Raw genomic sequence first — 17968 nt, forward strand, 5'->3', positions numbered from 1 at the left:
AAGGAAATTCCACAGTATGTCTGAATCTGTTCTGGGATACAGTGGAAAGTACTGTACAAAAGTTTTAGGCAGGTGTGAAAAAATGCTGTAAACAAAGAATGCTTTCAAAAATGGAAATGTTAATCATTTATTTTCATCAATCAACAAAATGCAGTGAATGAACAAAAGAGAAATCTAAATCAAATCAATATTTGGTGTGACCAACCTTTGCCTTCAAAACAGCATCAATTCTTCTAGGTACACTGGCACACAGTTTTTGAAGGAACTCGGCTGGTAGGTTGTTCCAAACATCTTGGAGAACTAACCACAGATCTTCTGTGGATGTAGGCTTCCTCACATCCTTCTGTCTCTTCATGTAATCCTAGACACACTCGATGATGTTGAGATCAGCTCTCTGTGGGGGCCATACCATCACTTCCAGGACTTCTTGTTCTTCTTTACGCTGAATATAGTTCTTAATGACTTTGGCTGTATGTTTGGGGTCATTGTCCTGCTGCAGAATAAATTTGGGGCCAATCATACGCCTCCCTGATGGTATTGCATGATGGATAAGTATCTGCCTGTATTTCTAAGCATTGAGAATACCATTAATCCTGACCAAATCTCCAACTCCAATTGCAGAAATCCAGCCTCAAATGTTCAAGGAACCTCCACCATGCTTCACTGTTGCCTGCAGACACTCATTATTGTACCGCTCTCCAGCCCTTCAACAAACAAACTGCCTTCTGCTTCAGCCAAATATTTCAAATTTTGACTCATCAGTCCAGAGCACCTGCTGCCATTTTTCTCCCCCCCCCCCCCAGTTTCTATGTTTTCGTGCATACTTGAGTCGCTTGGCCTTGATTTCCACGTTGGAGGTATGGCTTTTTGGGTGCAACTCTTCCATGAAGACCACTTCTGGCCAGACTTCTCCTGACAGTAGATGGGTGTACCTGGGTCCCACTGGTTTCTGCCAGTTCTGAGCTGATGGCACTGCTGGACATCTTCCAATTTCAAAGGGTAATAAGCTTGATGTGTCTTTCATCTGCTGCACTAAGTTTCCTTGGCCGACCACTGCGTCTACGATCCTCAACGTTGCCCGTTTTTTTGTGCTTCTTCAAAAGAGCTTGAACAGTACATCTTGAAACCCCAGTCTGCTTTGAAATCTTTGTCTGGGAGAGACCTTGCTGGTGCAGTATAACTACCTTGTGTCTTGTTGCTGTGCTCAATCTTGCTATGACATGAAACTGTCTTCCACAACCTCACCTTGGTAGCAGAGTTTGGCTGTTCCTCACCCAGTTTTAAGCCTCCTACACAGCTGTTTCTATTTCAGTTAATGACTGTGTTTCAACCTACGTGTGACATTGATGATCATTAGCACCTGTTTGGTAGAATTGGTTGATCAGACACCTGACTAGAATCCTACAAAATCCCTGACTTTGTGCAAGTGTACCTATAAGAATTGATGCTGGTTTGAAGGCAAAAGGTAGTAACACCAAATATTGATTTGATTTAGATTTTTCTTTTGTTCGCTCACTTTGCATTTTGTAAATTGATAACAATAAACAATCATTATTTATATTTCTGAAAGCATTCTTTGTTTACAGCATTTTTTCACACCTGCCTAAAACTTTTGCACAGTACTGTGTATATATATATATATATATATATATATATATATATATATATATATATATATATATATATATATATATATCCATCCATCCATTATCAAACCTGCTATATCCTAACACAGGGTCACGGGGGTCTGTTGGAGCCAATCCCAGCCAACACAGGGCGCAAAGCAGGAACAAATCCCTGGGCAGGGTGCCAGCCCACCGCAGAACATCATATTAAATTTCGATAAATTCTGAAAAGAATGATACCAAACATATATATGTAGGTTATAAAATGAGCCCGATTTAAAGTGTGCAAAAACAAAAAACGTGACATAAAATTGGTGCACAAAACCATTGCACTTTTAGGCTTAGGATTTATATATATATATATATATATATATGTTATGACTGTAATTCGTTCCAAAACTGTGGTCGTAACCCGAAGTAATTTCCCCCATAGGATTGTATGTAAATACAATTAATCCGTTCTGGACCATACGAACTGTATGTAAATATATATTTTTTTAAAGATTTTTAAGCACAAAAATAGTTAATTATACCATAGAATGCACTGTGTAATAGTAAACTAAATGTAAAAACACTGAGAAAACCTTGAACAGAGAAAACTAACATTGCAAGAGATCACGCTATAGCCTTCTGAACCGCTCGCTGTAAATACTTTTTTTTAATGAATTTTAAGCACAGGGAAAAAAATGAACATTTGAAAAATCCATAATTTATACAAAAACTAACCATAAACAACCAAGAAAAGTAACATTGCAGGAGCTGAGTTCTGGCATGAAGGAAGTGAGGAGGAACTGGGTGGAGAGGAGATTACAGTTTTGAGGTAAAGTCTGTGATGATGCGGGTTCACTGCATGCTCCCATTTCGTTTCCGGGAGCCCTTAAACCCGTCACCGTCGGTAATGTTACCAATGAGCACAACAGTGAGGCACTACAATGGAGCAAGGGGATGGTGCAAAAAGTGCCAAGTGCTTTTATGAAAATCAACAAAACAACAATCAAAAACTAAGTCCAAATTAAATAAAGTGCAGTGCTTTCAGAATCCTTCAATAAATAAATAATCCCATAACAACAGAAGTGAAGTGGAGGTTAAAATCCAATAGAAAAAAGTCTCCATTAAATACAACAAGGTTAAAGCAATGCTGGAAAGCAGTCTTTTTAAAAACAAGCCCGGTGCATTCTTTAACTGGTGACCCCCCTGTTTGTCCCTATCCTGGCTTCGCAACAGGGGAGCCACTCTACCTGCAGCTGTCGTTCTTTCTTCCTTCTGGTCTGGAGGCCTCCCGATCCCTGGCTTTGGTCGCGCACTCTCCAGACCGAGAGTTGGCTTCCATGGCGACCAGGACGCCCACGTCAGGGAATTCACCACCCAAGCCTCACGACTCCCGCTACCTTCTCGGCCTTACGCGGCCAGCCGTCCTTCTTCTTGTCACTCCAGCTCCTTGATCGTTCAGCTGGAACAACCGCTTCCTTCTGCCCCACCGAGTGTCGGCCAAACACCCCTGCTTGGGCTCACTGTCCAGCTGCCTGCCTGCGAGCACGCGCTCGCTCGCTCGCTCACACCGGTTCTTTCCACACTGCTTCCTGCTTACTTCTTCACTCCGCAACCTCCGTCTTTCTTTTCTTTTTCCTCTCTTTAGCCGCCTCGTGCTTCTATTTATGAAAAGGACGTGGCAGCTGTAGCAATCAGCAGCCCTGGGACCAATTATGGATGTGGACGGTTTCCCACCTGTGCACTTAGGTGAGAAACACCCACACCATGAATTTCCCTGGAACTGCTTCAGCCACTCAACCACCACGCCCTCTCGCTAAGCTGCAAGCGCGGCGATTATTTATTTAAAACTGGCCTCTTGACGTGAGCTGTAGACCCGCTATACCACAAAGTCCCTCTGCGCAATGCACGTCTGACTGAGAACAATGCACAGGGAGAGACTGAACACGTACGGAAATCATCGGCATGTATGAACCGGAAGGGAAAGGAAACTGGCTTGTTCGTCACCCGAGTGTGTGGTCGTGAACACATGCAAAAGTTTGGCAAACTTTTTGGTCATAACCCAATTTGTACGTGTTCCAAGACGTTCGTGACCCGAGGTTCCACTGTATTTGGATGGTTACCTACCAGGTAACGCTTGTGGTTGCCAGTTGGCAAACATCCACAATGTCCTGTCAGTTGCAAGAAGCAGATCACAGATATGTGATGCAGTACCTGTGAAATAATACAAAGATTAAACAACACGTGTTTGACCCTAATTGGGGCTCATTATTTGTACATACCTTTGCTTTTTGGAAGTTGCAAACAAAGGTCCATTGTCTTGCGAAATACAACAAAGCTAACTATTTATACATGCCTTTCATATATATTTTTTTTCTCTCCTCGTATCATTACACTTGTTATTCCTATTAATTCCAGGTCACTTGGACTAAACACTGGTCACACAGTAAGAAAAAGAAGCCAATAACAAATCCTGAATAGAACAACAAACCAGTGTAACACACAAGCACACACAAATACCTATCAATTAATTATTTTATGTTTAGAATACAGGAAGAAAACTGAGTTTTTTCTAGAGCTTTTCAAACTAATGAGTCATCCTACATAAAAACTGCATCATGGTTCAACAACTGTAAGTTGGAAATGAAGTAAAGGAAGAGTTTCATGTAGTCTAAAATTGTTCCTTTTTTTTCTCCTAGGCTAAACCAAGATTGGACTGTGTGCAGAAAGAGAGCGAACCATTATTAAATTACAAATTGCATGTCTGTTCCATCCAAAAAACTGATTGTATTAAAAATATTTCCTAAGATATTGCCAAGATATATTAATGTGAAATCAAACATACTGTATAAGGAATTAAAACACTGAATACTGTATAGCTGGTGCTGTTTTGCTGTTGTTAGCTGAAAAAATTCATTCTGAGGTTGAAATGCAGAAACTACTTTCAGTCAACTAGTTGGTTTTCTGTACATTACATTCTGGATTAAATTGTCATAAATAAACTGTACATTTTCAAATTAATTATTAACACATACATTATATTCACATTAATTAGCTAGTAGTTGATTATTAAAGTTAGAACTGGGAGACCAATTTGCTAGATAATTAGCTTCCATTTATTGTTCCATTCACATATTCAAGTGACTGAATTTAATGAATATATAATTTTATATAAAGTTAAAATTATAATAAAACATTAACAGCAACAATAACCAAATTAACTGTACAGCACTGATATTGCATAAACACTTAAAATTTACAATTACAAATGTTTCACATAGGAAAATGGCATCTGTTCATTATTTATAAACTTTATAGATGCCTACATTGTGGTTTAAAAGATTAGTTCAGGATTGCCAAGATTTATTTAAACTCTTTCCAATTTCAATATTATATGTCACATTATAGTACTGAATGTAAAGTTAGTTATATCATTGTGTTTGTAAAGTGACTTTCACTAGTGAACAGTTTAATTAAACAAAATTTGTCAAGCTTACTTTAAAGTATGATTGTTTATTATACTATAATATTAGAATTTTAAGAAAAGTTTAGATTTTGGCCTTTCCTGATAATGTGTGCTTTTTAAAAACACTATATAGTACCATTAAAATGTCACATTCCCCTCTAACCAAGAAAATATACAAAACCTCTGAGTATTTCAAAACTCTTTTGTAATTGCACAGATGCCCAAATCCTATTATAAAGTATACAATAAATTATATCTGCTGTTATGTTTGGTAATTAGACTTGGGTATACATACAGATCATGTGGTTCAAAACAGCTAAACAACCTTTATACATAAGTAATGGTCAAATAATCCATTAAACAGAGCACTGATAATATTATTTGTTTGCTCTAGTCACAAATAACATAACATGATTTAACTTCAACCATGTCTTGTGCTAAAATCCAGTTTGATACCAACCAAACTACAGATATCAGACAGCTACTGAGATGTTTAACTTTGCATCAACTAATAAAAACATTTGAATTCATTACATTTAAAACACATTTATCTCACTTTGCCACTTGAAGATAAATATGTATTAGTTTTGTACACAAGGCTACAAGAGGAAGACAGCAAAAAATTGCACAAAACAATATTTTTTTTTAGAAAAGATCACTAAATAGTTATGTATTTTCATATACAACAACTGCATGTAAACATTTATTCTGCTATGTAAAAGATAGGAAATCATAAAATGCATCATACAAAAGGTATCTGCTTCAGGTCTGGATAAAACCTTACCTCACAGTTCCCTCATCATCTTGATAAGGCCTAGTTATTAATGTACTACAACTGCAAAAATTAAGAAGAAACAAAATTGAAATGTAGTTTTTAAAGATGAAAATCAATTAAATACAATATACTTTTACTAATGTATAATATGCTGTAATGTACATTTCTTTGTAAAGCTTTTTATAAGAGTGACATTTGTGAAAGGTTTTAAACAAGTAATGATACACTTATTTTAGAAATTTTAATTGTCATTCTGAATGGAATTATATTTAAGCATCAGGGTTTGCAGCATTTTCATTTCCACAAATAAGTTTGGGGGGAGGGAGTAACTGAAAAAAAGTTAAATTGTGGTTAAAAATTGAATCTCTTATAGGAAGGTTCAAATGTATAACATATTGTGTCTTAACCACTGCTTACCGATATATAGGATACTCCATAATCTCCATCTGGGAATCTGGAACCTTTGGAAAACTGAAGTCTGATGGCATTTTTCAAATCCGAGTTTGGTTTGTTTAATTGGTCTACAAAATTCAACACTATTTCAGAACCAAGTCTTTCATTTTAATACCTAACTTTAAACAGAATATGTTTATATTTGCAAGTTGCAGTAAAGTATGTTAGCTTCAGATGTACATGAAAGTAAGCTGGTCCGAGAGTGACCTTATAATAGATAATATAAACTTTTATGAAGAAGGCATGCTCAGAAAGACCTTTTTAAATGAATATTCTTGAAACAGAGTGTGTAAAGCAAAGACCTGATAAGAGTTACAGAAGTAATTAAAATAAAAGCTGAAGGAACATACTTTAAACATCCTGAATACCACTTTAATCTGAGGGTAATTGCAAAAATTTAATTTATGTAAACATTTTCTTTTCATCATTTTAAACTGCAAAAACCATACACTACAAACATTATGTGTGTTGAGCTGAATAAGTAAATGTGAAAATGCCTAAAAAACACTGCAACATTATAAATATGATGTAAACTATGTACCACAAAAATAATACTATCCCAACAAAGGCAACAGTCTGTATGACCTTTGCTTTCCTTCTGTTTACCGTATTTTTTGCACCATAAAACGCACCTGACCATTAGACGCACCTAGGTTTAGAGGAGGAAAACAAGAAAAAAAATATTCTGAACCAAATGGTGCACTAATATGTTTAATAAAATATAGCAGAATAATATTTCAACCATGTAAATTCAACAGCGGTATTAAGAAACATCATCACTGTCATTAACAAATAAGGAGAGACTTTACGGTTCAAGCACTCTTCTAGTTTTATGGAAACCCCAAGAACTCCTCATCGCTAGTGTCAGAATTTATGAAGCTCAGTTGCTCACAATCACTTTGCAGGAGCACGTACCTATCATCACACACGTTTGGACCAATGCTCCGTGAAGTTATATCGCCAGTCTAGTCCCATCTACTGTATATTTGTAAGGCCACAAAGCCCTTCATCTCGTGTTTTGTTGTGGGTTTCCAGTTTGAAAAACGAGAATGCGGTAAAAGCACAGCCCTCGATTCAAAAAATTGTTCTGCATACCTGTTTGTCTCGTCTTACAGTAACTGAAAGGCAGCTTCAGGAAAGAACAGCCTGAAGTAGTCCAGTGGCTGGTAATCTGTTGAGTCCAACAGCAAGCCATGCTGTCTTGTGAAGTCCGGTAGCCAGTTTGGCTCCCACGGATCAATGTCTAGGTATTCCTCCCACACGAACCGTGCCATAGGTGCATATGGCTGCACGAATGTGCTCAGCTGGGACGGCATCGGCTGGTGTCCTGATCAGCTGATGCCAGTTCCTCACTCTCTTGTTCGATCTCCTGATCACTCTCGACAAAATCAGATTCTGAAAAATCAGAGTCCAACTCAGTGATAATGCGCAAAACATCGTCTGCTGAGTATTTTGTTTTCTGCACTCGCTTCACTCCCTCATGAGATGTAGATGCCATCTTGCCTTTTTTTTACATTTGTTTACATTTCGCAACTCACGCACACGCAAGGATTAGATGCCGAGTCAATGAGTCTAACATTCCTCCAAGCACAGAGGGAATGCCTATAACGTAACAGTGAGTTTTGTCGCCCTCTACCCCTGAATGTCGACTTTTGTCAGGTAATACACATCATGGTCTGTGACGCAATATTCGCTCCATAAGACGCACAGACATTTCCAACCTTCTTTTGGAGAAAAAAAAGTGCGTCTTATGGTGCGAAAAATACAGTAATTGCTACTTTGGTTCCTCCCATAGTTACCCATCAGCTACTCAATTAAATCATCTGTATTTATTTTTGTTTTTTTTATTCTGGGTATGAATAGATCCCCTCTGCATTACATATGAATTCTTTTGATGTTCAAAACTTTTGATTGAAGACTAATTCTGCAAATTAACATACATTAAATAAATACAAAACAAACATGCTAAAATAAACCTCATTTTTAGATGTTTTATATTTTAGAATTTGACATTTCCCTCAACCTTTGATATTTTTGTATCTCGGTTATTCTTTCAATACATTTTAATTCCTTTTTAGTTAATTTGTGGTATTTCAATTTTAAAACAGCAATTACACAGTTTAAAATGGTAAACTGGACACTAACTAAGAGCACTGAAAAGAAAACCAATACCAAAGATCAATGTTACCAAGTCCTGATTCTTGCAATCTTTGTACCTGCTATTTTTTCATTTCCAGTGAAATTGACTGTATCAACATTATCCACAGATACAGTAATCACCTGCTTGGTTAAATTAGAGTATCTCTGTGTCAATGAAAACCTGAAAGTAAGCTTTTTCTTCTTACAAGAAGATAACAAACAATGCCTGTTGATGGTAGAGTGAAGGGCAGGCAATTTCACCTTGCATAAGAAAACATGGTGCAAAATATATGTGAAAATGACTTTTGCTATAATTACTAGACTAGCTAATTAAAAAAGAACTTGGGATTACTTACTTCAAAGAGGTTTAGGAAAGACATGATTCATGCTTTTTTTAATTTTAGAAAATAAAATTACTGATCATGTTAATGGAATGCATTCTTTTTGAAGTGTTGATGTCTAATTAATTATATTTTTTTATTCACATAAAAGTGTAGTTTTGATATGCTATTTAGTAGAGTTTGCACCCACACAAAGTGCTGAGAAAGCCACATTACAACTGCTCATTTCCCTAGTTGTGAAAACTGTAATAACTCCCAAACCTTTTTGTAACACCAGTTTTTAAGTTAAATCAAATATCTATTAGGGTATTTGACAAAAATCCCACCTCCAATGACATGAGGAAAAGGACTGGGGAACACTGACATGGCTGTTGGTTGTTTATTGTATTAAATGGAAAATATTGATTCAAAGGAGCTGGAATGTAATACTGAGGAATCTGAAAAAGATGATGACAATACTATTTTTGTGTCTTTGGTAGGTTTTTTTTTCTTTTTAATATTGGTTCATTGTACTGTTTAATGATAATTTAGGAATAGTTTAAGGAAACTGAATATTTTTGTTTTCTTTTTTTAATTCCTAGATAACTTAAGTGAGGTTTGCATTATGTAAATGACAGAGTTTAGGGTTTTTAAAGCTAAATGAAAATTTAGTACATGTAATGAAAATATTTTCCACAAAATACAACAGCAAATTCTAATAAAGATAACACAATTTGGAAACAGACCAGAAGCAGAGTAGTGAGGTCACCAATAACTGCTCATCCCCCAAAGGCCTTTAAATTACTAAATGGCTGGACTGCACTATACATTATTCTACATCAGAGGCATCATTGTCAGAGAGATGGTAATTGCTTCCTTTCACTCGAATATATTCGATATGTCTGCCTTCATCAGAATCTGAAGATCCACACGTACATAACTGGTTTTCAAATAATGATTCAATTTCCTCTAATCGTCTCCCTTTAGTTTCTGGTAGGCATCCATAGATGAAAAGGAATCCCAGAGCTGCAAGTCCTGAATAGAGAAAGAAAGCACCTAAAAAGAAAAGGCAATTTTTATAAAATTTGGAAAAATGCAACAGCATTCTGACGTAAAATCAACATAGTAAACCTTAATTTGAAGAAGAAAAAATTTGACCTCAGTAAAAATGAAACATACTATAAAAGCACCATGCTCATTATGAAACAAGTAACAAAATGTACCAAAAGATGTTAAGAAGGTCATCTATCAGGGGCATAATCCTGTTGCAAAAGAATGTCCTCGTTTTTTTTTTTATAAGAATCTGATAACTGGTTAATGCATGGCTGATTAATTGACATCTACAGTACACCCATTTTTTCTACATTGTTTATTAGGCAATAGACTATTATACTAAAAAAGAAACATTGAACATGTAGGGCTGTTGACTTTAAATGTTCATTTTCAATAGAAAATGAACCATCATATAGTTTTCTAGTACTCTCCTAAGGAGAGACACTGGAGGGCACTCCTGAGCTTTCTCTGAAACTACACTGAACTGAAAGAAGTTGCATGTTCATCCAAAAAGGGTGTTTTATTTTACATAAGGATCTCAAGAGAGGGAGAAAGAAAAAAATGAGGAATGCCTTGAAAAACTTTGGAGCCCATCTCTTTGAGCTCCTTCTGGCAAGCCCAGATATTCACACACTCTTGAACCCCTGCATCCAATCAATTGGCTAGGCAATCGCTGTGCAGAAATCCCCTGCTGACACCTACTGGTTACTTGTGCCCTCCTGAAATAAACACCTGGGAGGCAAGCTCAGAGCACATGGCTTTTTAAACAGCCCCTCTGCATTCTTTGTGGATTGATGCATCATTCTTGTGAGTCTCTCTACTACCATGTGCATTTCCAGGCCCTGCCTAACCACCCTCTACACCTGATCAACATCGTTATCTTTGTGCATACCATAATAAGTCAGGTATTCAGCCACATGAAGAAAGGTCAAGGAAACTAGAACATTGAATATCCAGTTCACTCCAGCTGAACATGCATTTCCTGTACTTCTTGCCCAAAGTGGATATATCTCAGAATTTACAGTCCATGGCATCGGTCCCATTCCTGAAACAACAAAAATCTACAAGTTACAACACATAGAATACATAATTATTTTACTGAATAAAGAATTTTGCAGTGACATGTAAGAAATTCTAATTCAGTGTCTTACCAGGTGCAAAAAATACCAGGTACAAAATAAGGCCGAACAATGCAGTCCAAGAGTAGGCAGTGGGGCAGTAGTTATAAGCCCAAAATATCCCCTGTGCTGTATTGCTTGTATTTGAGCACCTAATCAACAAAAAAAACAGTTAATGTTTATACCGTTATTATGGGGGATAAAAACACATTTTAGTTGTATAACAAATAATGTATTTTTTACTGCAGACACAATAATGTGACTGTATCCAGTATAAATAAAAAGGTTTTCAGTTTCATAAATTGTCAATCTACAAATCTACAATCTGTCCTTTGCCCAAAGCCCCACCATTGCAATCGTATGGGGAGATGCTGACTAACTGTGGTGAAGCTTTGAGCTCTCTTTACACAGAGGCCTCTTCTATTTTGTGGCTTGTACACTGGCCTGGAGGCCCACTCAGGTGGTTAGCTTTAAATAGTGAAAACATTTTTATAGTGAAAGACCTGGACAATTACTGTGCTCATCTATTATATTTGCTAAATGTGTACTTCTTTATTAATAATTAACCTAGTGTTCAGCTTTTCTGTTTTTGCAGTATTACCCTATTTTATCAAATCATCTTATATTCAAATCATATTGTTATGCAACCACCTAACTTTGGAATGGTGCCTTTTTTAAAAAAACATTTATTTGAGACTGTGAGTCATTAATTTTATTGTGATTGTTCCTGCATGGTTTACCTAATTGTAGATCAATTCACAAGGAACCACTCTCACAGAGGAGGAAATCTCCTACAGAGCAAATAGCAGGGTACTTACTGCACATTGCAGAAAAAAGCATTTTTATGGAAAAGCAATTATTGGGATTTGTCCCACTGTGATTTTAAAACAAGAGCAAACCCATAACCATAACTTGCATACTATTTAAAACTGAAAAATGTTTTAACAGGAAATCAGCACACTATTCACACTTGCAAAAAAATGCAGGAAACCATTAGAGTATAATCAATTTACAGTATATTAAAAAATATATTTTTTTATGTAATTATTTTTTTAATGTAAAACACATGATAACTACTTCCCAATGCTTTAGACAATTTATGGTCTGCCCATAAAACAGTTTAAAACAATAAGAAGTTTTTTCCGGCAACTGGTACAGTATGTTAGTTAAAAGCTATCCATATTACTAACCGAGAATGGTAAACCGGAAGGCACGGACGCAGGTACACGGCGATGGGACCAGGAGACATAGTGCACAGGCGCCTACAGCGCACGTCTCATGAACCGCAAGCGAAGTGTGATCCACCACAAACGAAGGAGTCACGGCCCAAAAACAAAAGAGCTCAACTAATGGGAATGAGAAATGAAGCAACAACGCGCCCATAGCTAACGACTAACAACACAGCCACACAAAAAAGAGGATTCTGCGCTGCACCCCAGAGTCAGACGGAAGAGGCTACGGAGGCCCCACAGGTCCACAATGATAGTACGGAAGGCGCAGGCGCCTACAACGCGCTTCTGAACTAAACGTCCACACTACACAGCGTGGTCCATAACACACCGCAAGCATAAACACGAGATAGTACAGAAACCACACAGATCTGGACTCCACAACATATGTGAATCATATTACAGTAATACAATATTAAGCACATACAGTAATACAATGTTGACAGTACAACCACAGAAAACACAGGCTAACCGAGAATGGTAAACCACGAGCCCGCCTGGACAGAATCAATGAACGCAGGCGCCTACAACGCGCGTCTGAAATGCCGCAAGCAAAGCAGGCACGGCTCCAAAAAGAAACAGCTCGACTGACACACGTCCACACTACACAGCATAGTCAAACCCAACATAGTACGGAAGGTGCAGGCGCCTACAACGCGCTTCGAAAGCACCGCAAGCTAAAACCGAGATAGTACAGAAGCCCCGAAGATCCGGACTCCACAGCATATGTAAATCACATTACAGTAAGACAATATAAGTACTCACAGAAAACACAAACAGAAGAGGCTTCCGCGTCCCACCCCAAAAGAGTTTAACTAACGGAAATAGGTAATTTTAACAGTAAGTGCAATTATCCATATTACTAACAGTAAACAACGTATATCTAATCAACAAATCCCAAGGACAGAGTCGGCCTTTACCTCTCTGAGCCTGTATTTAGACATGGACAACTTTATGTGGCCTTCTCAAGAGTTCGGCATGCATGTGACGTTAACGTCAAGATTATAATAACTCCATACCAAGGAAAACTCATTCAAGGACAACACGCCATCTTTACTACAAATGTGGTGTATGAAGATATCCTTTGTGCGTCATCTACGCCTTTACACTCCAATATATCTCATACATAGATCTGCGCAAACTCAAAGACATTCTATACTTACATAACATAACAATTAAACTGCTATTGTCATTTACATATATTACATAGACCTACAGATGTCGTGACGGTGAACATGATACATATGTAACAATTACCAAGACAGACAATAATCTCTTTCAAATCTATTGCGGGTTACCAAAGACCAGGGGTTGGCGAGGGAAGCGAGCAGGGGGCAGAGCCCCCTAGTTTTATATGTTGTTCTTTCTGAGACTTTTTTCTGTATTTTAATTTAGTAGCTATATATTGTACTTCCATTTGATTACTTCCAAAATCCCTTATTCATCTGCTTAGTTACTTAAAAAAATGTGTTGGCTACTTAGACATAAGGCCTTTGGTTTTGCAGAGTTTTGGGTATGAACGGGTAGAGTATCATGGAATTACACATCATGAAGCAGGCTGATAAATTATCTTGTCAATGTAAAAGTTGTCACCCATTATATTATGAGTTATGAAAGATTTCACAGTTTAATCAATTGCCCCATGTTGAAGCAGTATTCCTATCCTAGCAGGTTAATCAAATGGTGCGTAAGAGAATTGGATACAGTGATTAAAAGATTCATGTCATCTCAATGTGTTCCATTTTGCAAGGGAGTCATTAAAAGGGCTTGCTCAAAAATATTAGGCTTTTTAATAGCACAGCATATAAGACAGGGCAGAATGGCTACAAACTTAAGGCTGCTTTAAGCAAAACAACCTGTTGGTTAGGGCACTGGAGTGTAAAACACAAAGACAGCTGTTCGGAAATGACAATTTGCTCACCGAGTGACCTTGGTTGAGTCACTTAACCTGCTAGTGTCCCAAACTGAACACAAACGTAGACAACAACAACCAACTATCTGGCTGAACAAAAGGAGGAGACAACTGTAGACCACTATACTGTAAGAAGAGTGGAACTTGATTGGGCAAGCATTTAATATTTTGTGCATCCTTCTGCATGGGAAGCCATCATTTGCTTAAAATTATTTTTGCTTAGTAACAACACAACCAGAGTCAAATGTAAAAATGCCAAATACAATAGTATAAACAGCTATAATAAGCATTAAGTATATGTTTAGGGAATACGTTTCAGTTTATTCATGAAATGCATTGTTATTTTTGATTAAACAACATTATGTCACAATCTAACAGAGGCATCCAATAAGGAGGGGGTTATATTTATGTCACTGAGATGAAGGAAAACTCTACATCATCATGCAAATACAAAGACCAAAAAGAGGATGGTACAATTAACAAAAAATAATAATTTTATGTTAACCCCAAAATCTGACCTTAGTTCATTATAACTGGACATTTTAATGACTCTTTATTTTTTATTTTCCATAAGAGACTAAATCGCATCATTCCTTTAAATCAAAGCTCAAATACAGAAGTTTAATGGGGGCTCATCCTACACAGAAGGTGGCATTTGTGATGTAACACGCTGACTCGCACACATTCTGTGTGCCAGAAATGCCTTCCTTGTGTACAAATTGATAAATCAGCAATCAAGGTATGAGACTCAGGGTGAGTATGGCAGCATGGGAACTCTTGTGCTGGTTATCAATAATGATCAGTTGACCTTATTTTATTTGTTCTGAAGACTCAGTCTTAAGGATGTTGCTCTACAGATGAGGTGTGCAGTAAGGACATTTTATACCTGTACTCCGCCACAGAATTTGGTCCATCTTACACACAAAGACCATTATTTAATGATCATTTTTAGCATACAAGAGAGTATGGCACCTTACATGCACGTGTGGATGATGCCACCGGTTCAAAATAATAATTTATTTACAATTTTATATTTGTCATTGTGTAATCTTGTGAGCTGTACTACTATATAATTTTTGTTTTTCCATGTTCATTCCTTCTACTTCTACTACTTTCTATTAAAGCTCTAAAAACATTTGCACCCTGTTTAAAACTTCCACATTCAAAAGACACCAAGTGATTACTCTCAAGAGTACGAGTGCAACATCATAAAATGGATTTCTTACAATTATTTTATACAGACTCTGGTGCTGTAGACAATAAATAACAATAATGTTTGTGGTCAGGAATTTTCAAATAGCCATAATACAGAGTGCAATATCACCAGTTACTTTACTAGGCTTTATACTCCTTAGCACGGCTAACAGTTACAATTTGTATGACTTATCTGTTGCAAAAAAACACAAATGATTTACATAAGCCTACAGTTACATCCTTAACTAATTCTTCTTTTGCTTTGGCTACTGTTCAGCAGTGTTCAAAACATTGAATTCTAAATACACACAGTTGTGTAGATTTACACTGCTGGTAAGTAAAGTTTTTTAGCCTGACAAGACTGGCTGATGCTAAGCCTTCAATCGGTAACAAGTACTCACCAATTCTTTTGATGTGACAGCGGCAGATCTTTTATGGGACACACACATGTCATGATGTGGCTCTGCATTCAACTACTGGGGGGGGGGGGGGGGGGGGGGGAGTTACCCAATAGGTCTTTTTCATATGATTCTTCTTTATGCCAAATATATATTTTTTAACTTTTGAAAGTTTCATGACATGCTAGAAAGTACCCTTTCATGTCAGATTCAGATGAACTACAGCAGCCATAGGACCTTTGCGATCGATTTAATCAAACTTCAGTCTGCTCCAGGAAACCTGTTATCTTTCTCATTGTCTCTCTGAGCTTCTCCCTGTTATTTACAGCATTTGCCTTGATCATGTACATACTAGGTTCTTTTTTTTTTTACTGTTATTAATTAATGCATAAAGATTTTAATGCAATATGTCCCTTACCTTTTGACATAATTTGACAGGTAGCAGAGCGCTGCATGGGTTTAGTGCTGTTTTACTGGTTATAATAAGTGTCACCTTTGACCATTCTGAATGTAATTAAACTGAAGAAGCTTCACTGGCAGTAGTTGCTTCACTGTTTAGGTTTAATCCGCACGTTTGCAAAAACACCTATGTACTCTTTATTTTCCTGCATGTACATATGGCCTTTCAGCAGTTCATTTAAAGAAATGCCCAGTAGACAAATAAAACCAAAATCTAGGCTTTTCTATCCTCGATTTGCCACTGTTTATGATTCAGCCATGGAAATTTTAATAAACAACTTTCTTATTGCAATGGCATTGTCAGTTTTTAAGCCATTGTACTCTTGAGAACAAACCTCCCAGTATAGACAAGGCGAGTCCTGCAATGGGTTTCACGCTCATTGATTACTCACAGAAATTACAGAAAATGGGCAATTTTAATGCTTGTTATATTTTGGCAGAAGCAGATGTGGTCCAGTATTTTAATAGAGCAGGTAACAAAGACACATGCATTAATAACACAAAATTAGGTATTTTTATTATGTATTGCCTAAAAAATGAATCTGAAGCAATGCAGAAACTGCATAACCCCATGTTTGAGGCAGATGCTCAGAAAACTCACTGACACAAATTCACTAGATGACCCTGAATATACTGCACTTCTAATTCTTACTGCGTTATGCTTGAGGGGCAATGATGCTGAATTTACTAAAGATCATAAAGATGCATATGTTTTCCTACAATTATTCATTGATGTTCAAGCTACTAGCAAACATGTAAACTGATGTGGCATGCATTAAAGTAAGCATGCATCACCCCTACAACCACTGCTCTGGTTTCTCTGCCCTGTTCTGGATTAGAATGGGGTATGGAACTGGATTTAGCAAGAGACTGGGTCAGTATGCATAAGAAAAAGAAAAAAAGAGTAAATGTTATTTCCATACTGAAAAAAGAAACGGGAATTTAGAGACACAACAACTTTGTTGTTTAGTCTTCATCACAGCACAACTTGTTCTCATTTTAGATACTAAGTTGGTTAAAATGTTTTCAGTTAATTGGAAACTTCTACTTGGAGGAGTTGTGAAACTTGACTACATTTGCTGATCTCATCACCCAAGGATGTCACATTACATGAGTAAATTGTGAATTGTGAATTTCCTATTGGGATTAATAAAGTATCTATCTATCTATCTATCTATCTATCTATCTATCTATCTATCTATCTATCTATCTATCTATCTATCTATCTATCTATCTATCTAAAAATGGCAAGTTCAACGACTTCATTAAAACAATTTCACATTTCCAAAGCACAGCAAAGTTAGCCCCATCTTCTGACAGCCAATAACATGCTGCCTGACAGCCAGTGTTGTATGAATGCTTTAGAGGTACGAAACATTCAGCCACAATTGTGGCACTCTTGTTTTTTTCCATTCTATCATGGTACATAAAACATAAGACATCAGACACACAAGCCTCTCTTGTACTTGCAAGGTCCAAAACACCCATGTTTCTTATCCCTTATTTCTGCATTATGTGCAATGTACTTACAACCTAAGCGCTCGTTGGTTCTCAATTTTCAGACACATAGAGCCCACCTCTATATCTTAAGACAAAATCAAACCTGTTTCGTTTTGTTGGGATAAATCACAAACTGGTTGGACCGTGTGGTGGAAATTTAACATCTTATTAAAGAAACTCCCTCTAACAGGACAAATCAGTAATCAGGTAGGAGAAAAGTTGTATCTTTTAATTACTCCTTGGCAAAATGCCTTGGAGGGAGCATTCTTCAAAAGCAGTCTGTTACAGCATAATCAGAATGATCACAGAGACAAAAAATAGAGGTTCATTTTATAAACT

The 17968-nt window shown here is 36.9% G+C and overlaps 2 protein-coding genes across 6 annotated transcripts in view; both read right to left on the minus strand.

Annotated features, from left to right (window-relative positions):
• Positions 1–17968, minus strand: part of LOC127528083 (uncharacterized) — a 532584-nt gene that overhangs the window by 67200 nt on the left and 447416 nt on the right. The window lies entirely within an intron of this gene.
• The window catches only part of LOC114659714 (proton myo-inositol cotransporter), a 503513-nt gene that overhangs the window by 20126 nt on the left and 465419 nt on the right, over positions 1–17968 (minus strand). Inside the window, exons 8-11 of one of the 5 annotated variants that reach the window (XR_003717583.2) lie at positions 10971–11089; positions 10712–10864; positions 9703–9822; positions 5864–6375 (exon numbers count right to left, since the gene is read on the minus strand). Coding sequence is in view for 4 of the 5 variants with exons in the window: in XM_028812344.2 (XP_028668177.1) it covers positions 6257–6375; positions 9703–9822; positions 10712–10864; positions 10971–11089 (511 nt within the window). In the remaining variant the exon portion in view is untranslated. Of the gene's footprint in view, positions 1–4748; positions 6376–8284; positions 9823–10711; positions 10865–10970; positions 11090–17968 lie in introns of those variants that run through there. The other 4 variants (XM_051935138.1, XM_051935134.1, XM_028812344.2 and 1 more) reach the window with 4 other exon arrangements.

This window comes from Erpetoichthys calabaricus, chromosome 1 (assembly GCF_900747795.2).
Source record: "Erpetoichthys calabaricus chromosome 1, fErpCal1.3, whole genome shotgun sequence".
Taxonomy (NCBI): Eukaryota; Metazoa; Chordata; class Cladistia; order Polypteriformes; family Polypteridae; genus Erpetoichthys; species Erpetoichthys calabaricus.